A 24,415-nucleotide genomic window follows, 5' to 3' on the forward strand; every position below is an offset into this window, starting at 1 on the left:
CAGACAATTATTGCCTCCATTTGTTCACACAGACAGGTATGGAGTTTCCCTGCTCTAGAAACGTCAACTTCTTGAGGGGATTTGAAGGATTCCTCTCTTTTGGGAAAATAGTGTCAATCCCCATGGTAAATGAGATGTCTGTGATCAGTAGAAGGTTTTCTACAACTATGCCCTCTTAAAACAGAAGGAACATATCACTAATGTGATATGTTGTGACTACAACTACAGACACATCTCCCTAAGTGCTACCACATCCACCCCATCATTTTAATGAATCTACAGAGTAATTGCATACTCTTAGTAACACAGAACTGTACTATAGGTTTCTTTTCCTGTCTTAAAAAAAAAAGCAAACAATTGCCTTACAAAATCTCCAGTAAGTTTTCATGCTACAAAACATCAATAAATTATGGACATGTGGAATCTCATACCACAAGACGTTTCATCTCTATAAAATTACAACATTTTCTGCTGGGGAAGAAAACAAGCAAAGACACATCCACATATTCTACCACAGACTCCTCATGTTTGTACAAACCACATTTATTTTTGTCACTATGCCATTTTAAAAGTTGAAGGCAGGAATTCTGACCAAGAAAGGAGGAATGGTGACTGCCAAATACTTGGGGTTGAACTCTCCAGTGCCCTGGCACCGCATCCTGGCAGGAACTACTCCAGGGCAAGGTACCCACTCCTGCTGGGCTAAGTGTCAACACAAATCAGAGAGAACTGGAGCGTCTATTTGTGTTTGGTTTTCAAATGTTCAACTCACTTGGATGGCATGAAAGCAAATTCACTCTAAAAAGCCTTCATTCATGCAGCTTCTCTGAGTGCTTATGGAGATGTGGGCCTAAAAGCAGCTGAACTTGCAGCGGGTGATTTGATGTTTGACTTTTAGAAAGAAACTTGTGTACTGGAGTAGTGATCCTCTGCTGGGTACTGTCAGCAGAGGTGGTTCTGCTCCGCGGCGGTGTTTGTGCCAACTTGGTGGGCACATTTTGCCGGGAAGCTCGCTCGGTGCCGGGCAGAGAGGGGCAGGCGCAGCCAAAGTGCAGAGCTAAGCACATTGCTGCTCCAGATGTGAAACGCACGCGCGAGTTCGCCAAAAAAGCGAAAGAAGGAAAAAAAAAAAAAAAAAGGAATGGCAAAAAGGACGTTCCTGTAAGGAATCGAGTCAAAGAAGCGCTGCTGAATAAAGCCAGGCAAGGAACTAAACAAAGCACCGAGCAGCACATCGGTGAGCCGGGACCGACCCCCCCGACACAGCGTCCCGGGGCGGGCAGCGCTGCTGCTTCTCTCCGGGCGGCTCCCCACCGCTGGAACGGGGCTCGGCGGGGCCACCGCCGCCTGTGACGAGCCCCCAGGGTGGGCAGCAAACCCCCCTACCCCTCCCGGTGCCTTCGGGGCTCTGGCACCAAAGGGAGACCTCCGCGGGGCCAGGGCCGCCGGGGGGATGGCTCTGCGCCGGCAGCCCCGCCGCCGGGGGAGCGCTGGGGGAGACCCCCGAAAGAGAGCCGCTCTCCGCCTCCCCCAGCCCGCTACGCCCTTCTCACTTCTAAAAAGTTGAGAAACAAGACAAAAACAACAAGCCCCAAAGCCTCCCCCCGCCCCGTGCGCGGCTGCCAAGTTTCGGCGTGCAGGAATTTTCTGCGGCCGAGCCCCCCCCGCCCCGCCCGGGCCGCCAGACGCGGCGCCCCCCGGGAAGCGGGACAGCCAGGCTGGGAGCGGGACAGCGTTCCCCGGCTTAGCGAGCAGCCCAGCTCCCGCCGCCCCCACCTGCGAGGCGAGAGAGGAGGCAAAGAAAGGGGGAAGCGACCCTCCGGTCGCCCTTACTCACTCCAAGCAGACAGACTTTCAGCTCGCGTATCGCCATCATCTGCCCGGGGCCCGGCCGCTCCGCATCCCCGGCGCTCCGCACTGCCCCGCCGAGGCGGCCCAGCCCCGCCGGGGCCGCCCCCGCCGCCGGTCACATGCGCCCGGCCCCGCCTCGCTGCTGCCCCCCGCTCCCATCCCAGCGCCGCCGGAGCCGCTCCGGGGCTGCCACCGCGCCCTGGGCTCAGCCCCGGGGACAGCGCAGAATCGTTAGAGATGGAGGGGAGCTCTGGAAATCATCTGGTCCAAGCCTCCTGCCAAGGCAGGGTCACCTGGAGCAGGTTACATAGGAGCACATCCAGTTGGGGTTTGAATGTCTCCAGAGAGACATGGAGATCCAGCGCTCTGCCGCCCTCAGTGGGAAGTTCTTCGTGCAGAGGTGGAACTTCTTGTGTTTCAGTTTATGGCCATTGCTCCTCATCCTGTCACTGGGAACGACTTAAAAGAGTCCGACATCATCCTCTTGGCACCCACCTTTGAGATACTCATAGGTATTAATGAGATCCCCTTCAGTCTTTTCTGAGGCCCAGAGTCTCTCCTCATGAGAGGTGCTCCATGCCCCTAATAATCTTTGTGTCCCTTCGCTGGACCCCTTCCTGGAGCTCCTTGTCTTTTTTGTACTGCAGGGTAAATATTTGCTGTTGTGAGAAAAACAGTCAGTGAGAGACGGCATCCTGCAGGGGGCTGTGCATATGCTTAGTCCTACACACCATGTGCTGGGCTAGGCACGGGATGGGGACTGCTCTGGTTGTGAACCATCTGAATCCATCTCCTTTTTCTTTTTTTTCTTTTTTTTTTTTTTTTAAGCTTTTCCTGCTATGTGCAGAAATAATTGAAAATAGTAACTCCATTTTTTACCCAGTCCCGGTAATACACACCCAATTTGGATTAAAACAGTCAACCTCAGGTTAGTAGTAGGTTGCAGCCCACACATCACATACAAAATTTAAGTTAAACTCATCAGCTTAAGGCTACCCCTCTGAAATCAGTGAAGAAGAATTCATAACCACTCTGCTCTTGGTATGCCAGGTTGTAGAATTGATGGAGAAGGATTGCGCACAATAACCCCAGGAAGGCAGAAGAGCATCATCCATCAGATATTTTAAATCAGAGCATCTCTGTTCTGCTTACAGTTTTATTTTGGCTTTTTTTTTTCCTGCACTAATTTATCAGGTAAAATTGCTAAAGGGAATTGAAGAAAATCTTGATTAGTCATTGTGAGATTACTGCCAGGTCATTAGATGCTTCCTGGCAATAAACTGTTGTGGCATTCATTATAACATTAATTAGTTCCACACAGAGCCCTGCACTCACACCAATAGGCTGGATGGAGATGTTTGCCCACTTCCAGAGATCCCAAATCCTAGGCCAAAGAAATGCCTGGAGCAGAGCAGTTGTTATCTCCATGGAGGAAAGCACGAAGTATTGCTAGCAGAGTATTCACAGGCTGTCAGGAGAGAGATTATCAAAAGAGAGAGATCAAAGGAGGGGCTCATCAGAGAGATGTTTTTCATTTAATTAAGCTTTTTTCCCCTTTTTTTTTAGGAGAATTTAGCAGAGAAACAAAACACAGCAGGTGTTTTTAGACAACCAGTAAAGAATATTGCAAGGATTCTGGCTGCTCATTGCCTTTCCACAAGAATGCATTATACACTAAAGTATTTCAATAAGCACATGGATACAATCCCTGATGTGGAAAAACTACAGTTTGTACTCAGGACATTCAGTTTAAAGCAGCTTCTAATTCATTTTACAAATTTCAGACAGTAATTAGTTCAACAAATTGACAGGAGATACAAATTTTTAAGGTTTTACACTACCCCACTCCGTTCTTTTACAAAGAGTGTTGTGGTTCAGGATCACCTTTCCACAGATTCTTTTGGGGGTTTTGTGATGTTTTTAAAAATTTCTGTATCTTTCATGTATGCTATTAGTCATCAATCCCTTTCCTTTGGTCTAGATTTTGTAATTCTTGAAGTCTGGGATTTTTTTCATTACTGTACATGCGAAACATTATGCCACCTGAATTAATTTCAGCAAGACACACTGGAATTACATTTTCATAGAATCATGGAATGGCTTGTGTTGGAATGGCGCTGAAAGATCATCCAGTCCCAAGCCCCACTGCCATGGGCAGGAACACCTGTCCATTTTTCAGATAGTAATACATCTCACTGACTTCAAAGCCGTATTACTACATGGCCATTTGCTGTCTTGACTCAGTACCACCAAAATACAAAAAAGTACCTGAGATATTTGCCTAGGAAAGCAAGTCAGATTCCCATCTTTCATCCTGCCTGGGGAAATTTCTCAAATACACACTGGTGTAGTGTGAGCTCTCACTAAAAGAAGTTACAGCCCAGACCTCAAAAGTTTCCTTTGAATAGAACAAAAAACTAATTAGCTACTTACAAACAAGCAAACTGTTTAAAACAGTAGTACAAACAAGACCCAGTGAAAATTGTTCAGGCTGAAACAGCAGAAGACAGGTTGTTAAGGGCAACTTTATTGTACCAAACTTTATTTGTATCAAAAAATCTAAAGAGCCAAACAAAAATTAACAACCATAGGAAAAAGTAACATACAGTACTTGTTTAAACAAAGAGCCTATGAACAACAAAAAGAACAAAAAAGGTAACCCCAAAAATTTTGAGTATCCCCAAAATTAGGGAGATAAGAAGAGAGAAAAACAACAAACGTGTTCCAGTATTTAAAAAAGCTACTGATGCTCATTCTTCCAGGAACTGGCATAATCCTTGTGTTTGTCTGCATGCAAGACGCTGTGGTCAGGAAAACATTTTTGCAGACTTGGTCATGTTGCAGTGTTTTCAAATGGCTTATTAAAAATAAAGGAAAACAAATCTTTGCATCCCAGAAGCTTGCTTTCTTTTTTTTTTTCCTTCCTTTTGTTTCATTTATTCAATTATTATTAGTAGTAGCATTTTATTCAATGAATAATTGTAAGTTTTGAAGCAATGGTGTACCTCACTTCTTTCTAACCAACTGTATTTTGGTTTTGGGAAGTACAAAGCCAAGTGGCTTTGGTTTTCAGCAGCCTTCCTCTGGAGCTTTCAAGTCACGGCATGGTGTCCTCCTGTGGTCTGGAGCAATGGTAGCTGGGGCTGCTGATCACCTTCTCTTTGCCCCTACTCACATGTGTCGGCCCCAGTGTGGCTCATGCTGGTAGAAGATTAGTCCCATGTTTAAAAGTTTTCTATGACCTCAGTCTCCTCCTCTCTAGAAGTGGTGTAATGGTATTTAGAAAGCCTGTATTGGTAGGAAACTGGATGCTTTTGAGGTTCTGGCAGTGTTTGTAATCTTATGAAGGCATCTACACTTCCTCCTCCTGCTTTCTTTCTCTGAGAGTGACGTAGGTAGAGAAAGATCCATCCAAGACCCTGATGTGTACCCAGATCCTGAAACTGCTGTTGTCTGTCCCAAACACTGATGAGTTACTTCCTTTCTCCCATGTTACTTCCCCTCTCAATTTCTTGGCAAGCGTCTTTCTCACACAAAAATGTTATCCCCCCCCTTCACTGGTGAATTCAATCCAGACCCTCCTACTATGGGCTGCCATCCCAGCTCTTATTCCCAAGGCAGGGAACAGGAGGCAAGTTAACTCCCTGCTGCCCAGGAAGAAATGCCTCTGCATCCCTTGGATGACACAAACTTGCAGCACAGTAATGACTGCCACCACAGAAATCGTTCTGGTGCTTGCCCAAGAAACTGCCAAAATCTCTTAAAAGGAAAGCAGCTGCTGCTGAGCAAGCTGTTCCTTGAGTGGGAGGAGCAGCTTCCAGCTCCTAGGTCCCATGCAAAATCCAGTGGTTATGAAATGGCTAAAATTCTGGGAGATGCTATTTTTGTTTGTTTGTTTACTTGAGCTAAGTAAATGTTTACTTAATCAAAGTTTGCTTACTTAAACAAAGGCTAGAAAAGGACTGCCCTGGAAAAGCATCATGAGAGTCCTGAGACATGAAAACCAGAGAAGTACCTGGAATGACCTGGTGGAAATAAGAGCATGATTCTGATGTCAGCTACACACATCTTAAGCCACTGCAATTTTTTATTTTTTTTTTAGTTGAGAAGGTTTATTCCACTTCATTGCACATGCAAAAAGTGAATTAGGTTCTTTATAACCCACTGGTTCCAGCACTAAAGCCTGGAGACTACGTAGTTGGCTGCTACTTCATTTAGTTGTAGTGTTGCTTCATGTTTTAATGTCTTCTGTTTTTGGCAGTTGGATGGTCCAGTCACTCCCTTCTGAAGAGAAAAATATGCTGGAAAAGGTTAGAGGGGAGTAAACCTCTGCAAGATGCTACTTGTAGCTTGACTGCCAAGAACCTTGAAAAGCACCATGATTGCTGTTGAGCAAAACCTGGGAATTGTTTGTGTAAGGCTTACCAGCATGCTTCTTGTTGGACCTTGTAAGAGATGCACTGTTCCTAAAGTGTTTGGGAAACATTTTGACATTTCTGGTACTGGAAATTTTTGGAGAGGTTTGTCAAGAGTCAAGATTACTCTCCTTATTCAGTGCTACTCCCCAAGGCAATCTCCTATCAAAGGAGTGAAAAATGATGCAAGACTTCTCATTCTTTGCAAATGATGTCCCATAGCCTCGAGCTGGTGATAGTGCAACTTTTCTCCACTGTTAGATGGGGAAAGAATTTAAAAAAAAGCTTTTTGCTTACATCAGAAAAATGGAAGATATGTTACGACTTGAGAACACTGCAAATACCATAGTGAATTAAGCCGAGAAGGGACAAGAACTAGCTAAAGCAAAATATTGTCTCAATTAAAGAAGAGACCTAAATTAGCTTCAGATGGATTTAATCTGGAAGCTAGGATTAGGGCTTTCTAAGTCTTTGAAAAGCTCAGCCAGAACAATAAATGCAAAGTAAACTAATTTAAAGGTACAGCCTTACACGGGTAAAAAGAAGTTTCTGAGATGTCCTGGAAAGCAGAAGTCAAGAGTCAGTGATCCAACAGATTATTTGTCCATATTGCTAGGTAAATTGGCCAGTGGGCTGGGTTTGACTGGAGGAGAGTTAATTTTCTTCCCAATGGCTGGGATGGGGCTCTGTTTTGGATTTGTGCTGAACAGAAATTAATAGGGCTGGTAATACAGACATGTTTTTGTTATTGCTGAGCAGGGCTTACACAGATCCAAGGCCTTTTCCACTCTCCATACTACTGGGGAGGAGGCTGGGAGCACGTGGGAAACTGGGAGGAGACACAGCTTGGGCAGCTGACACCAACTGACCAAAGGAATGTTTATTTGACATCATGCTCCATTTATAAAGTGTGGGAATAAGGAAGAAGGGGGAGACATTTGGAGTGATGGAGGTTCTCTTCCCAAGTCACTGCCATGTGTAATGGGGCCCTGCTCTCCTGGAGATGGCTGAACACCTGCCTGCCCATGGGAACATGTGAATTTATTCCCCTTTTTGCTTTGCTTGCGTGCGCAGCTTTTGCTTTGCCTATTACATGGTCTTTATGGGAACTCACAAGTTTTCCAGCTTTTACCTTTCTCATTCTCTCCTCAGTCTCACTGGTGGGGCAGAGAGTGAGTGGCTGCCTGGGGCTTGGTTGCTGGCTGGGGTTAAACCATGACAGCCAGTCAACACCAAGTGTTGAGGTTGGACATAAGGTCACAAAGGAATCAAGTTAGAGCTCGTTCTGCTGAGACTGAAATAATCTATGTGATTTTATGTAATCAGTCCAGCAAAATCAATCCAGTTGCTGTATCCTGTAAATTCCTTATACTATATGAATTCATAGAGTCAGTTCATGATGAAAGCTATGTATTTTATTATCAAACTCATTTTCCACATGAGCCTTATGAAAACACTAATGTGAGCCCACAAGGCTGCATGAATCCTTTGTCATGTATCATTCCATACAAAACCATGCCTGAGCATGCAGGTGTTTGCAGTGTAAACACCAATCCAAACAAAAGGCTATTGTGATTTCCTGTACCAAGGCAGAGTTCAAAACAGGGGGTCACTGTCTGGGGGATATTCAAGGCTGCAATTTTGATGTTTCTGTAGTTCTTGTAACATGCTCTGTTTCGCAGGTCCTCATTTTGGGCTGCCAGTTTTGAGAACAGTTTGTAAAGACAGCACGACAATTGTCCTGAATGAGTCCCTGGAGATGACAAGAACTGTCTCAGTCTACTTTTGGTGGTGCTGACATTGGTTTGCTCCATTCCTTTCATGCTTCTGGCACAGGTGACACCTGTTGCTTGCTGCTAGAAAAGGGAATGTGAAGATCAGCTTTACCCAACTATCGGTTGTCTGGTTGGAGTGATAACTGGAGATCTCTACTTCAAAACTCAGGCAGTCTTTGCAGCAGGTCAGTGATACCTTCTTGCCTTCCAGTTCACTGCAGGAGCAGCCCAGCGAGGTTCTCATAAATTACAACTGGATTTACTGAATAGACATGCTGTTTCCTTCTAGCAGTATATTCCACAGTACACTATTCTTGTATAGAGTGGTGCAGTATCTGGTTTACCACCATTAGCTTTGTATGAGGTGAAGGAGCCTGTGTTTACTACCAAATGAAAGGAGAGCATACACAATTCTCCTTTTAATTAAGCTTAGCCTTATAAGCTATGAAAAGGGTTTTCTATCAAGGCCAAAGTTTTATTGTCAAGCAAGCAGGCTTCTATTGTGCATACTGCCAAGGAGAGATAACAGCGCTCTTATACTTCAGAAATTTGTCCTGCCAAGTGAGCATCAGGTTTGTCTAAAACATACCCAGCGTGTGCTGCCAGCCAGAGAAGGTTTGAAATTCACATTGATTTTTCTCATTAAATCTGCAGGCAGTGAATGTACATTGATGGGTGCTTCCTCTGGTTACAGAAGACCCAAACAGGGACCTTCCAAACAAGGCCCAAATGAAAAATTTCAAATGAAAATGCATCTATCCATCCTGACCTTACAGTAGTTTAGGCAGTGAGAAGGGTGTCTGTAGCCAGCTTGTGGTGTCACTCCTACCTTTTTGTCTGCATCAGTGGAACTGGGTGCTCATTAGGAACAATCATGAGGCAACTGCAAAGGAGAAATTAAAATCCAATTGTAAGCCAGGTGAGAGGAGACTTATCTTATGTCTTAGTCCTTAGTCTTACATTGGAAAGTTGATTCCTTTCTTTAGATTTAACAGTGAGAGGGATCTTTGCACTCCCAAAAGAAAACAGGAAAACAGTATGAGAAAGGAATTTCAGAGGGATAAAAATCTGATCATTTTGATGATGAAAAAGAAATTCTCATCAATCCAAAAAAAATCTTCAGCATAAAAGATAGAGATCCTTTTTTTTTTCCCTTTTCTATTTTTTCTGCTCTGAATAACATTTTTGTGTGTTGAAATGAGCTTAAGTCTGAGTTTGGGAGTGTGACCTCCCTTTTTCCCACCCCTAGTCTAAACAGCCCTGAAATGCAAAGGATTTTTGATGTAAATTCAAAATTCCCTTTTTGGGTCTATGTCCTTTATGAGGATAAATTAACCCTCAAAGAAACCTGCAGTTTTGCAAAGTTTTGACCACACAATTTATAATTATTGCTGGTAATGATGTTGGCCCTTTTTCATTTCAGGACAACTCTTTGCTTAATATTTATTTCAATTTCCTTGTACTGCCTGTTTATGGACCTCAAAATCTGCCTCCAAAACAGATAATCTCAGCTTGTTCAAACCTAAAATTAAATAAGAAGTTAGTGTGCTTTGTTTTGTAGGTTTTTTTAATATATATTATTAAAATATTTTACAAGGGGGAAAAGAATGCATTACTTGATCAATAGCTTTAATTTTGTAATGAGGAGTGATAATAAAGTAATCTCTTCAAATAAGCAATAACTTGTTAGGACCTTAACTGCACCAAGAGGTGCTGATTACCCTGACATAACTAATAGCTAAGAAAATATCTTGAGGAGCAGAAACTAGAAATATGCACAATGCAGCCTGTTTTATCAGTCCAGCTATTTTACCCTCCTTATCAATCAGTTCTTGTGGTTTCTTTAAAGGTGATGGGTGCATTAGGTCCAAAAATCCTGCAGTACACTAGGAGGCTTTAAATGTTATTTTTAGGGCAATTAAATGCAAAAGAAAAGTTCTATACTAGGTCTGCACTTTAAGAGTCTGCAGACTTATCTCCATCACGCATAGATCATGGAATCATATCTCTCACTTTCACAGTTAGAAAAGTTTTAAGAATAGATGAGAATAAAAAAGTAATAGAGTAGTAAGTTGTGAAGGTATAGCTTAAAGAGAACTAGCACTAGTTATCTTCAGCAAAAGAATCAGCAAAGTGAAGGCCTATCTGCAGAACAACCTTAAAGAGAAGCTACCATAATCATAATCTTTCTTATAGTATCAGAAGGGTGGTAAAATGGATGAGAAAATAAATCTGATGCTCTGGCAGACACAAAATACCATTTCACCAAAACCCAAAAAGAGTCAGAAGTCTCATTTTGGTGTTAGAACATATTAAAAAATTCTAACTCAATCTTCAAGCCTTGGTTGAAGTGAGTTTGAGCTAGTAGTGCCAAGTAATTCCTTTCAGTAAGACAGGTGGCTGGAATGGTGATGTGGTCCTTGACTCCCTGATCCAGGTGTTAGCAAGGGAAAAGCCTAGCTTGTGAGCAATTTGGACTTTATGTGAGCCACTGTTGTTGACTTAACTTCTAGGCATGTGACTTGACTGTAATTCCTCTTCTAAAATAGCTCAGATGAACTGCATCTTGGTGGGATATCCCTTTGGCTCCTACACGGAGAATGGGAGCACTTGGGCATCTGAGTGACTTAGGTCATAGCAATTTCCAATAGCCTGAAAAGTAAGGAAATCAGACCACTGGAAATAAGAAAGGATCTAGGAAGCTGGGTCCCAAATGATTTTCACAAAGGATGAGGAAAAAATTGAACTACTGTCTGGCTTTATCCTGCAGGAAGGGAAGGTTAACAATACTGTGGGAGTTCAAAGACTTCCATCCAGATGCAGAGCTGCCTGGGCGTGTTATCCCACAACACCAGAAAGTTCATAATGCCTTATTTATTCCATCACAGGTACAAGGACATGAAGATGTCTTTGAGGAGGACACCTCTCGCACACCTATTTTTTTCGGCTTGTCACCCAAAAAAAATAAGCTCACACTGAAGGATGATTGATTAATTTACCTAGTCCAAGGGAAGAAGTATGATAGGCAAGTAATCAGGCTCAATGTACATATGCTGTCTTAGTGGCATATCAGGAGTGAAATGTGGAAGAAAAAAGAATGCAGAGATTTTTGAAGATAAGATTACCTAAATCCTGCCTTAAAGCAAGACATGCAGCTCCCTGCTCTTATCTTCATGAAGGATCTGTCTGCAGATCAAAGAAACAAAATCACACTACAGCTTCTTTTTTCAAGATAAGCCAATTTTTCACTGCTTCTCCTCTAACTTGAGCTGGCATGCTGTACATTGCTTGCTTTTGTGTTTGCTTATCAAAAGGTATCATGAATAATTAATGCATATAAGCCAGAGCTTTCCAGGAGAAAGAATTTTTCCTTTATTCTCAAGCTCTTAATATCCCAAAGTTTTGTTCCATGACCGTTCTGAGAACTTTACAGATTAATTTTTCATGGGTAGCTGAAGGACACCACAGCAAGTGCAGTCTTCTATTTAATCTGTTTCTCACTGAGGCAAATTACAAACCAAAATCTTCCCTTTGTATTTAATCTAATATAAATCTTAACATTTAATTGAGGGAAAGGATGTAATACATTATTTGAAGCTAATCCATTAACCTATAGGTTAATAGCATTCATGCCCTTAAAAAAATCACAGATGATAGGAAATTCTGAGAACTAAATAACACCTTTGGAATGTTAGTTCTCTACACACAGGTCTTGCAAAACAGCAGACTACTTTTCAAAGACAAAGGTGGAAAGCCCTCTGGAAAAATTGTATCTGCACTGATTCCTGTACCGAATCCTTTCCAGCGCTAGGGGCAGACCGAGAGCCCTTTTGGCTCCTGTTAGCAGGAGAGTTCACCTCGTCCCCTTCTGTCAGTTTTGTATGGACGTGAGTCTTGCAAGCTCCTTCTCCTCCATTAAATTCTCCCTCTTGAAACAGGGCATCCACAGCCTTCCTTTCTCTAGTTTCCCTTTTATTTCAGTAAGCTGTCCCACCTCACAAATGCACGAATTTTGCCAAGGGAGCAGTAAGGACTAGGCAGGGCCAGACTAACAAGGTGTTTATGCCCTCCAAGTGCATCTGAGTGGACAAAGCAGGGATAAAGGCAGAATACTCTGTTCCTACTGTTTAGCAAACAGTATATGATAAAAAAAGATGTAATTATTGATCAGGAGTCAAAGAAGAATCAAACATAATGTATTTAAACAGATGTTTCATAAATATAACAGCTTGATTTTTATTAATGGAACTCAGGTCAGGATTATCCCTCCTGCCAGTATGAAGCCCTCTAAGTAGGGCTCAGTTTCTCAGTGTTAGAGCTCCTTGTTCTCAGTACGAGTGGCTTCTCAGTCTCCAAAACAAAATCAGCACTGTGGTTTTCAAAATACTGCCTGGAAGGAGATGCAAACAGGAAGAGTGCAGAGAGGATGAAGTACATGCATGCAAATGTACAATCACCGCATACCCAGCTCAGTATGCTTATGGATGCCAAATTAACAGCAAAATTGCATTTAAATAAAAATGTTGCAGCCACTCTGTTAGCGAACAGATAGAATTTTCTTTTGTGTTGCAACTGCATCAGTGTCCTTCTAAATCAATGTTATTTTTATTAATTTTAATGCTTTTCCTGTCTTTTACTTCCATCAAGTCTGACTGTAGTCTCATTGCCAATGGAATATATGAGGGTGCGTGCTGCAGCTTTTTTAGTTTTTACTTTAATATTTTCAAAGGAGGGGTTCACTGGAATAAATGGCAGTTGGAAATATACTGAGGTTCTCATGGGCTAAATCCATCTTCATTCAGAAAGATTTCCTGTATGCTGTGCTTGACAAACATATTACACTAAATGAGTACTTTGATCCCACCCAAATTCCAATACCACTGTGCATACTTTGTCTGTCTTACTTTATGAATCACTCAATAAAACACACCCAGTTTCAGATATTATTGGCAATGCTACAGTGTATGTACATTAAATCTCATTTTAAACAGAAACCTTGGAACCTGGAATGTTTCCAGTGCTTGAATCCAAGAAGAATTTGAAATGCATAATGTAAAGCTTCTTAATATACTTAATATATTCTTCTGACACCCTTCAACTGTTCCCACAGTTAAAAAATATTACAGATTACATTTGTATTTCAACCAGGCACCCAGGAGGTCAAGCCCTATATGATGGTTAAAGAAAAGGAAATAATCATTTTTATATCAAGTGAGCAAAGATGATTTGGAAATTATTGTAAGAATCAGCCTAGTCAGGAGTTGCTTTAGGGCTGTAATTGCTCTTTCACATCTTAGCTAATTTAATTAAACAGAGAAACTATTTTTTGACTAGACAATTCTTTAAACTTTGGGTACCTTCTATTACAAATGATCTGATCCTGTACATAGTCAGATTTCTTAACTCATACTTTATCACTGTCTTCTTCAGAAATTATACAGGGGGTTTTGTGTGCATTTGTATCCCCTACAGTTCTGTGTACATTTATTTCAGATAAAGCACTTAATTTGGATTCCCTCCCAGTTCAATAGCTGAAAATTTCAGTGTAGGAGCCAGCACATGTCAAGAACCATCATTCAGTTCTTCTCCTCATTTTGGGTAGCTTTTTAGTGGTTGTATCCTCTGTTATATAATTCTTTCCTCATAATCTGTAATTCTTTTCTAACACTGTAAATAAGATAAGCATTGAGTCTTTTTGGATATTGTCAACCTTCACTTTGAGAGGAACAGCAGTTTCAGTTTTAATTAATTCTTCAGTGAAAGGATGTCTGCTATATTTTGCATATATTTGACTGGTCTCCAAGTGTCGTGCCACAGTCTGTCCGTACCTCTGACTGGGCTCACTGCTACCTGAAGTGTAATTACACAGTTGCTGATTGAGGTGGACCAGAAGCAGAATGAGCTCACATCTGCCCTCAGAAGGCTGAACAAACACATCTGAAGGCTGCCTCCCCCAGAGGTCTAAAATACACGTGTGTAACTGACCCTGAAATTCAGTGTTCTTCCTGCAAGAGCCAGGGTTATCTAAACAAAGGGTTCTTAGGAAGTAACCTCTTGACTTCTCCACCCCTCACATTTTTAAGGATTGACAGGTCCTAGCACTTGCACAGACCAGGATAACAAGCCGTGTCCCATAACAATCATTCTCCTGACATGCTTCCCACTGGCACCTACCACCCTTCAGATCAGCAAAAAAAGAGCTTGGCTGCCTGCATAGGCATGTACCCAGTCCTCCCTGACTAAATGGATTACACACTTCTTGACTGAATAGGGTGCCAAGAAGACTTCCAGCCAGCTCGTATTCATGTGGGTTATCAAAGAGTGCTACTCCTGAGTCCAACCTAAGTCCAGTTAAAATATGACAAGGGTCTGCAGACAAGGTGCCAGACTCCACTTCTGATAGGATTTAGGTTTTGTTTCTATTTCATTTTGGAAAAATGCAATGTGAGTATAAGAAAATAAACAAGAAAGTTCAAAAACTGTCAACAAGAGCAGAATTAAATGTGCTGTACGCAGCAGCTTGCTGAGAGGAGTTTGGAATGGAGGAGAGTGGGGAGAGCTGGTGCTGAAGTAAGAAGGGAAAGGATCTTAGGAAAAGACTAGTTGGAGGGATGTGAAACTCATGGAAAAGGAGGTTTGGAAGTAGTGATGATTCAATCCCATTTGTCCCTTTGAGATATGTTCTGGGATTTTGGTAACTCATCTCTGGTTCAGAAGAATGTGAGCCATCAGCTCGCATGTGTACGTGTGCCAATATCTAAGCAGATCTAAAGAGATGCAAATTTAAACTCAGTAGACCAGGAAGCAAAGGAGTGAATAAATGCAAATATGTTCATCTGAATATCAGGTTAAGTATTTCCAGGCAGGGACTAGTTGGGCAGGGAGGGGAGACTGTGTAGGTTGAGGAAAGGCTGGAGAGTCCAAGGGCAAATCTAACAGGGAGGGTCTGGCCTGGTATACAACTGAGAGCTGGCACAGTAGGAAATATGCATTAGATTGCTACTGTCATATATGTAATGGCATCAGATAGCAAAAAATAGCACAGAAGATTTTTTTTTTGGTGTATTTTATTTTATGCACTAATTGTCATCTCAGGCCTGAAGCAGTATCAAGCACATCACTTTGCATCTTTTGTTCTCTGTTTCTTTACCTCTAAGATGACAATAATTTATTTTCTTTCAAAATGATTTGGAGAACTAGGATGAAAGGTTGGAGGATAAGTGTATCTACTACAATGGTATCCCAGCTGCAAATATAGGTGGTTGCTTGAACTTCTTGAAATTGCCAAAATTCACCTTTTTTCTCTGATCAAAGCAAACAAAACCAAAATAAAAACAAACAAACAAACAAATGCTCCCCTCCCCCCCCCCCAAAAAAAAAATCAACAAATTTCCCCCCCAGGCAATTCAGTAAGGAGAAGATTCAGGAGCCTTGTTCCCTTCTGATATGACAGTGAGATAGACACCTCTGAGAACCAGGAAATCCAGAGCTAGGGTAGAGCAGTACAACCTGAACTCTGCATTGTTTGATCAGTGATTCAGTCTTCCAGTGACACACATATGCATGACACTGTGACTCCTGAAGCAGAACATCTCAGAGCTGCAGCACTTTAAGTGCTCTTAAAGGAAAACTTTCTTTTAAGTGCTCTTAAAGGAAAACCTGTGTCCAGGTGAGTGCTACTACATGAGGAATCCTGCACATATGCTGCAGTCAAACTCTGAGACCCATCTCCTCAAAACAGCCCCTGATGCAGTAATTCTTTGTGCTCTTTCTCTGTCAACTTCAGCATCTGAATGGTCAGATACAGACAGAGACTTTCACTTCACTTCACTGCTGTTGAGATGACAGACCACTCTTTCTTTGGTCTTTGGCCAAAGGAGTTGTGGATATCACCACTGGTCATGGTCTGAATTGAAAAATGAGGCATCAGGACTTGTCTCCTGACTTGCATGCCTCTCTTCCTTTTGCCCACACAGCTGCCATCTCCATGTCACCAGTGCAAGAGATTTACTTGAAAATTAATGCCAAGAGCCACTGCGAGCTCCAGGTGCACACTGGGATGTACCTCAGGTGGGTATTTCCTAGTTTTAAGAGGTTTGAGAGTCACTTGAACTTGCCACAGAATTTGCTGCTGACCTGGAATGCCATGAGGAAGGCAAACTTTATATTAACCAGGCTCTTTCTCAGCAAATGTAGGTGTTAATTTATTCATGGTTGGCATATTGTGTGTTTAAAATCCTTCTGCAAGGCTTTCTCTGAGAGTAGTGGTAGCTGAACTTTAATGCTAAAGTCACCAGGTTTGCCAGTAGTCACCAGCTCAGACTCTTGCCCAGCCCAGGAAACAGCAAAAATTAAATAAAACTGAATGATGCACAGTTAAAAACTTTTGCAGCCACAAGGAATACAGATATATAAAAAAATCCAACCCAAAACAAACAAAACACCACCCCTCTCCAGTATTTTTATTGGAGAAGGAGAAAAGGAGTAGGGAAGGGAAGAAGAGAAGGGAAAGGGAAAAGGAAAGGAGAAGAAAATAAACATTTTATGATGAACACCTCTTTTTAGCAGAAATGCTTTACTATGTTGTCAAATGCAAATTGACTGTAAATCCCAGGCTTCAGCCACTGGGTTTTCACATGTATCCATACTTATTAAAGGTGTGTGTGCTTCTGTATGTGTATGTATCTTAATCTGTGTATTTACTTATGGGCCAAATTTGGTTAAACACTCTGTAAAGAACAAAACGATGGTCCAGAAAGAAAAGAGTGAATGGTTGAACCATCAAGGACAACACATGCAGGCAGATGGAATCCTGGGGGTGGCCAAGAGAACAATGAGTCAGGATTACTCAAGAGGGTAAGCAGTTGCCTTGGTGCACCAGCAGTCTAACCCTGATCCATTTCTTGATAGACTTCACAGGAAAACAGAGTTTCACAGAGCAATCCAAAGGAGGATAGGGAGATGGCTGCAGATATTTATGGGAAGCTCTTCCCCCACATGAAGGTAGCCTGGGAGAAATGCAAAGCAAGTTAATATATGGACATTGAAAGCTGACACTATCTGATCAGACCTGCTTCTTCAAGCAAACGAGCAAAACCAGATAATAACACTTTAGATAATAAATAAAATAACATGGGTGAGTTCCATGTGCAGCAGTGTTTTTGAGCCTGAGGTCCTTAGATCCAGAACAGTTTTAAATGAAAAGATATCACCAATCAAACTATGGAATAACTTGTTGCAAGTATGTCTAGGTGGATGTCGGGTATCTTGTGTTTAACATGCAAGTTTGAAAGGATTTATGTAGTACTTTATGTAAATATTACACTTTTACTTTATGGAAATGTCTTGCTGATTGCTATGGACTTTTTTGAGATACATCCTGGAGATAACAATGCAGGTGTCTTTTATCATGTGCAAAGGATCTTGTCAAGGAATCTTCCATTTGTATCCTTCCATCCCTAGCTTGAAGCAGTGGTGTAGTGTTTGTAGTGTGTTTTTTCCTTGAGATAGAGTGTGAGAATGTGAGTTTATCATTCTTCAGTTCTTTACTTCCCAGCGCCTGTAAGAGTACTTAAGCTGACTATGAGAACTCCTGCACAAAATCTGCTAGAACGTTTTGGTAAGTGTTACATTACTAGCTCCTTAACAGGTCTTGTCTAATAAAGCAAGGCTGTCATGAACATTTTCTTCCATAATGAGGCATGCTGGTTTGGAATGGCCACTCATCTGCCAGAGTCAGCATTTGTCCTGAACTTACAAGGTTCTCTGTCTGCCTCATCCATGACCAGTGGCAGGGAATGTTACCATCAACTTGAACTTTGGATCAGGCCCTGAAGGAGTACCTCTGGATTTACTGAGGCCAACAAGTTTAGAAGTACCTGGTTACTTATTCATTAAATGGGATTTTTCATTGAGTGTTGGCATTAAGCCTTTTTTGTTTGTTTGTTTTAATTAAATTATTTTCCTCCTACTATGAGTGTTGTCACTGTATGAGCCAAAGGTTTTGCCAGAGTTCCCGCTCACGGAGGAAGAGACCTTTCCTGATGGCTCCTAGTGATGGCGCTCGACCCAGCTGAGAATAAAATGACGTCTTGAAGTACACCTAACTTTTCTGTTCTAAGTCTATTGCTATCACATCCAGCATTGCCAGAGATTTGTGATGTCAAATATTTCCCCTGAATCTCTTCTTAAATTACACTGGCAGAGAATAGCATGGTTCATATAACTTAGTCATGGTGAATTTACTTGATTTACTCAGCTTTTAAGGTTATATATCTGAACAAAAGACAATGTAAGAAAGATAATCAGTATCCAGTAGGCCCTAGTGGCCCATCCAAAGATTGTCAAATAGGACAGAGCTTGTTCTACAGGATTGTAAGGAAAGGGATGTATGGATTTTAAAAGATTACACATTTTCATTCACCAAGGCAAAGAGAATGAATGACTGTGGAGATTTAATCCTTGTACAATTCACCAAATAAAACCAAAAATTGTTTAAAAGCAGCTTACAAGACATACTATCAAGCACACAGTTAAAAACAGTGCTAATGAAATTACATCTTTTTTTGCAAGCAAAAAATAATTTATTTTGCTTTTTTGTGTATTAACAACTTCATCAATTATTATGGAGGTTTAAAACAAGACTGTGGAAGACTCAGGTAATATTCAGTAGCCTAGTACCAGTACTGGTCCTTTCCTCTATCAAGTGCCCTGGTTATCAACTGAATAGAGCATTTGTTTCATCCAACACTTTTAATATTCCAATTTACAGTGGAAAAAAATCTATTAAAACAGTTGAAATGAGAACCATTAGCAGTGACCAAAAGGTACAGCCAAAAAAAGCAGAAAACCATGCGCACCTTTGTGCCTATGTACACCTAAAGTGCCTGTTTTTAAAGCAGAAGTCAGAAGGCACAGCAGTGCAGTGGGGCAGTATCCTGTGTGTTTAAGCCATGGGATCCCAGCTGGAGAAACTTGGCAATTCACATGAGGAGGATGCTCGTGGGCTATGCAGTGGTGGTGGCACGGCTGCCTGTCACAGAACCATTAGGCTTGGAAGGGACCTTTGGAGATCATCTGGTCCAAACCCCCTGCCAAGTCATGGTCTCCCAGAGCAGGTGAGGCAAGAACACATCCAGGTGGGCTTTGAATGTCTCCAGAGAGGGACACTCCATCATCTCCTGGGACAGCTTGTTCCACTGCTCTGCCACGCTCTCAGTGCGAAGTTCTTCCTCATGTAGAGATGAAACTTCTTGTGTTTCGGTTTATGGCCATTGTTCCTCATCCTGTCACTGTGAACCACCGAAAAGAGTCTGGAACCATTTTCTTACCACCTGCCTTTGAGATATTTATATGCATTAACAAGAACCCCTCTCAGTCTTCTCCAGACTAAACATTGCCCAGCACCCACAGCCTCCTCTATGAGAGAGACTCCAGACTCCCAAAAATCTTTGTGGCCCTCCACTGAACCCTCTCTAGGAGCTCCTTGTCTTTCTTGTACTGAGGAGCCCAGAACTGGACACAGCACGGCAGATGTGGCCCAGCCGAGGAGGAGGATCACCTCTCTGGACCTGCTGGCCACACTCTGCTCTGCTAGGTCACGGAACCTTCCTCCCCAGGTAACCCCACGACGCCGGAGGCAACTTCTCCAGCCCCGCTACCGCATCTGGAAGCGCCCCCACAGTGACCACGGCGAGGAGCACCGTCGGGGCCTTGCTCCAAGTGACCCCACAAACTTCACGGCAGGGGAAGCTTGGTGGCCTCGCCTCAGCCTGCCGGCGGGCGGCAGGAGGAGCCCGAGCCCAAGCCCCGCGTTGGTGGAGGAGCGCGTAGGACAGGTGAGCGAGCCGGGGCGTGTGGCCAAGCCCGGGCGCTCTCCAGACCCAGGGCCAGCCCGGGCGGCTCCGGCCGTGAGTCAGAGCGCGGCGAGGGGAGGCGCGGCCGCCTCAGCGAGCGAGCAGCGAGAGCGGCTCCGCCGGGCGGAGGCGGGGGCAGCGTGTCCGGCCCAGACCCCTCCTCCCGCCTTCCTCCGCCCGCTCCCTCCTCCCTCCCTGCGCGGCTCTCCCGGGGACGCGGAGAGGCGCCGCCGGGCCCAGGGCCTGGACCGCACGGGTGCCCGCCCTCTCCCACCGCCGCTCCCACCGCCCGGCCGCGGGCTGGATGTAGCCGGGCGCCCCGCGGGGGCTGCAGCAGCAAGATGGCGGGTAGGCATCGCCCCCCTCCCCCTTCCCGCACACGCCGCCTCCCCGGCGAGGCGCCAGCCCTCCCTCCTCTATCCCCCCTCCTTCTCCTCTCCCCCGCCCCGGCTTCGGGAGCGCTGCCCGCCGCTGTCCGGGCTCGGAACGCAGGGGCTGCGGGGCGGGTCGCGTCGGGGGGGGGGCGCAGCCCGCGGGCGGGGCAGGGTCACGCGTGGCACTGAGGATCAGCGGGCGCATTGGCACATGGTGCGTGTGTGTGTGTCTCCCCCACCGCAGATCTGTCGCTGCTCCAGGAGGACCTGCAGGAGGAGATCGACGGATGTGAGTGGGGACGGGAGGGGAGCGGCGGGGCGGCTTTCGGGCGAGGAAGTGGCTTCCGCGGGGGAGCGCCCAGGGTGCATTGTGGGAGGCGGCGGGGAGGAGGAGGAGGAGGAAGCCGTGGCCATGCTCCGCGCTTCCCGGTGTCCATGACCCGGTCCCGGTCGCGCGTGGGGCTGCGCCGGGCGGGCCCGCGGGGTGCGTTGGGCGGCGGGCGGGGCGGGGGCGCCGTTAGCGGCCGCCCCGGAGGGAGCGAGGGAGGGGGGGAAGGAGGGATGGAGGCAGGGGAGGCTCTGCTTGCGGGGCGGCGTCCCCTCATGGCCCGGGCACGGCAGGGCGCCGGCGGGGAGGAGCAGGAGCAGGCTAGAGCTGCTGCATCTGCAGCAGCATGTGGGTTGCTCGTTCCTTTTATATCTCTGTATTTTGTATATCTTTTTTTTGCGTCCCCCATCCTTCCACCCCTCCCCCTCAGGCTCTCTCTTCCTTGTGGAGGGTCTGGAGCACATGTCCTGTGAGGAGCAGCTGTGGGAGCTGGGGATGTTTAGCCTGGAGAAAAGAGGCTCCAGGAGGGACCTTTCTGCTCTTTACAGCTGCCTGAGCGGAGCTTGTGGCCGGGTGGGGGTCGGTCTCTTCTCCCAGGCAACCAGCGATAGGAGAGAGGCCATGGCCTCAGGCTGCGCCAGGGGACGCTCAGGCTGGACAGCAGGAGGGATTTGTTCTCAGAAAGGGTGCTTGGATATTGGAATTGACTGGCCAGGAGGTGGTGGAGTCAGTGTCCCCGGAGGTGCTTAAGGAAAGTGGAGGTGGCACTCAGTGGCATGGTGCAGTTGACAGGGTGGCATTTGGTCACGGGTTGGAGAGACGATCTCAGAAGTGTTTTCACACCTAACTGATTCTGTGAGTCCTGACCCCGCTGGAGAGATCTGTGCAGAAGAGTTGATGTCAGGGTGCAAACTCGCAGAATTGTGGCTGGGGTGATGCAAAAATTACTAAGTCAGGGCTGAGAAGCCTTAGCATGGCAGACTAGGATGTTACTCAGATGAGAACATGTCTGTTGATCGTGTCGATACTGAGGAGTTTCTTGGAAGCAGAGGAGGATGAATTTTGGGTGGAAAGTGAAAATGGAGGTAGAGGCAGGCGCCTGCCGTGGGTGTGCAGACCCCCCTGAAGGTGTTGTGTTGGCTGTGCAGTCTGCAGGATATCCTCTCACCAGGGCTGGAGTGCAGGAAAAAAAAAACCCTTGTGTTTTGTGGCTTACATTTTTAGAGGAGAGCTATTTAAACTTTTCAGGTTTCAACTGATGCATCTTCTTTTTCACGTTTGTCAGCTGACATTTAGAAGGCTCCTATTGTGCTTTGCCTTGCACAAAGAGGGAGCCTTTCCCTCAGGCTTTTTTTTTAAATTCAGTGTGATAAGTCGCTGTTTGGAAACTCTGGGATTACAGAGGACTTTTTCAGAAGGGACACACTTAACAAAAAAATAAAGTGCATTCTTTAGTTTCCACTTAGAATATGGCTTTAGTTGACTGTAAGACAGGAATTGAAATTATCTGTAGTCACTGGAGGGGTGACAGAAGCTGTGAGTTCCTGGTGCTGGTCTTACTGTTATGGTCTTCAAAAATGAAAAAAAAAATGCTTAGAGACATGACTCAGTCCAGATGAGAGCATCCTGAAGGCAGAAACCATAGAAATATAAAGATTTGAAACCTCATTAAAAATTACTGAGGTTTTGATGGAAGTAGATAAAAGCAAATGTCTCAATACTTATGCATGGTATTTTTGGAGGAAAAAAACAGGACTCTCTATGAATCAATATGTGCTGTTTGGATGTAGTTCAGTCACACAGTGGCTTTTATGGTTCTAAATTGTACATGTTCTTGGGTGGTGTCTGTGTGCCAAAGAAAAATAATACAGATCAAGGAGACTGTACATATCTAGTCAAAAGTCTGTTTCTTGTGCACTATTTACAATAGCTGTGTTTTGTACCCATATACAACATGTCTTACACAATTATGGAAGTGTTTCCAATTGATTGGTTGCACGTAAGAAAGAGACAATTAAAAAAAATAAGACACAAAGTTGCAACTCCTGCCTGAACCCCACCCTACCCTATCCCTCTGTTGTAAATATTTCAAATGTTTGCAGCTCTTTCAAGTAGCAGAGTTAGACACTGGTTTAGAGGTGTATTACTGAAGTAGTAGAATGCAATAGTGATAAAACTGGAAGAGCTGGCAGCTTTTATGTCTGTGTGATTCTGCCAGCTGCATTCTTGCTAAAAGTGTGCTAAGCTATACTTCAAGACAAATAAGAGAGAAATACTTGCAGGCATACCTGTAGTCCTGGTTGTATAATTTAGGAGGAGGAATCAGATAAATGTAAAATAGTCTGATTGATTGACTGGCTGTTTTGAAAAGTGAACTATGTTTTCAGTAAATATTTGGGCTTTTTACTGGTCTGATATCAAGCAATAGCAAGACATCTGTGAGGGTGTGCTGGAGAAATCAGGAGTGTTTAAGACTGGATGCATGTGTCAAGATCTGGTTTGGACATCTGAAGCTGAGTCTCTGATTGTGCATTTGGCTCAGGACATTTCACTAGATTAGGTATGCATCTGTGGCTCATCAGTGAGCCTAGGTTTGAGTCTGAATCATGAACATTTTTTGTTGTTGTACTGTTTTGGGTTTTTTTCCCTTTGATAATGAGAATTTCCAGTGTGATTCAGTGTTTCCTCCTAAAGAAGGAAAATCATGAAGGTGACTTAAGAGCTACCTTTTGTTGGTCGTGTTCTAAAGCAGTAGGAGAAAGTCCTGGAGCTGACCAAACAGCCATGCACAGTTCCTGCTGAAAGCAATGAACCAAGCATCTGTGCATCTTTTAGATAGGCAGAGTGAAGAACAGCTGGTTTATGATCTTTGTCTTTTAAGGTTTCTGGAGTCAAGTGTTTTACTGGAAAGTTTGAGTTTAATCAACAACTTGTACAACTGTACAATTAGTTCTCCTCATTCATTATGCCAACTTGTTGGAAGCTAATTAACCTGAAATATAGAAGAGTAAAATATTATCTCTTTGGAGTACTGTTTTAATGGCAGCTTGTGAAACAAAGTTTACCTTTTCTCTGAAGAAAACTTGATAAATATGTAGGTTAATGAAACATTCCAATATTTCAACAGGGAGCAGTAAATCTGCTGTTGGAGTAGTGGAGACCTTCAGAATATATGCTGTGGAAGGCATCTATTAAAAAAAAAACAACATTCCTTTTGTTGATTTGTTTAAGAGGTCAGAGATTAAACAAGAGCTTTTATAAGAAAGGCTTTCAGAGAGTGGTTGATAAACCAGCTGGATTGACTTTTAAATAATTAATTTCAGCTTTGGTTTGCATTTCTATTTTGAAAGCTTCATATTATTTTTCTGCTCTTGGTTGCTTGGTAACCACTGGAAAGCTCTGATTTTTTTTTCTTGAGGTGAATGCATACTTTACACCTGGTACATTAAACAGATGATTGCTTTAAGTAGTTACATAGCTTGCAAATGAAATGGCATTTCAGTATTTTGATTTTAGCTGATATTTCACTTCTGTAGATATAGCTCCTGATGTCAAAGGCTGTGATAATAATTGAAGAAATTCTGGTTCTTCAGGAATTCTTTAGGCAGTGGCTTTTCCTTGTTTGCTTGTTTGAAGTAAAAGGAAAAATAACCCAAACCCAAGACAGTGAGTGTACCCTGGCTGAACATACTGAATGCTAGAAAAGAAAAATTAATTCCTAGATGTGAGTTGTTTTGTGAAAGACAATTAATTGACTCTAACCCCCCCAAATAAGGAACATAAAATTGCATTTCATTTATGTAAAGATAAAGCTAAG

The 24,415-nt window shown here is 43.7% G+C and overlaps 2 protein-coding genes across 8 annotated transcripts in view; one reads left to right on the top strand and one right to left on the bottom strand.

The window, feature by feature from the left end:
• RAB31 (RAB31, member RAS oncogene family) overlaps positions 1-1,922 on the bottom strand; it is a 62,160-nt gene extending 60,238 nt beyond the window's left edge. For both annotated transcript variants that reach the window (XM_036406681.2, XM_036406682.2), the window contains exon 1: positions 1,838-1,922. In XM_036406681.2, coding sequence (XP_036262574.1) covers positions 1,838-1,876 — 39 coding nt within the window. In that variant the 5' untranslated portion in view covers positions 1,877-1,922. The remainder of the gene's footprint in view (positions 1-1,837) is intronic.
• Positions 1,923-20,107: 18,185 nt separating this feature from the next.
• Positions 20,108-24,415, top strand: part of PPP4R1 (protein phosphatase 4 regulatory subunit 1) — a 63,182-nt gene continuing 58,874 nt past the window's right edge. For 2 of the 6 annotated variants that reach the window (XM_036400437.2, XM_036400488.2), the window contains exons 1-2: positions 20,110-20,244; positions 20,515-20,559. In XM_036400437.2, the coding sequence (XP_036256330.1) occupies positions 20,238-20,244; positions 20,515-20,559 (52 nt within the window). In that variant the 5' untranslated portion in view covers positions 20,110-20,237. Of the gene's footprint in view, positions 20,245-20,514; positions 20,560-20,658; positions 20,755-24,415 lie in introns of those variants that run through there. The other 4 variants (XM_036400453.2, XM_036400461.2, XM_036400480.2 and 1 more) reach the window with 4 other exon arrangements.

Source organism: Molothrus ater, chromosome 1 (assembly GCF_012460135.2).
Source record: "Molothrus ater isolate BHLD 08-10-18 breed brown headed cowbird chromosome 1, BPBGC_Mater_1.1, whole genome shotgun sequence".
NCBI lineage: Eukaryota > Metazoa > Chordata > Aves > Passeriformes > Icteridae > Molothrus > Molothrus ater.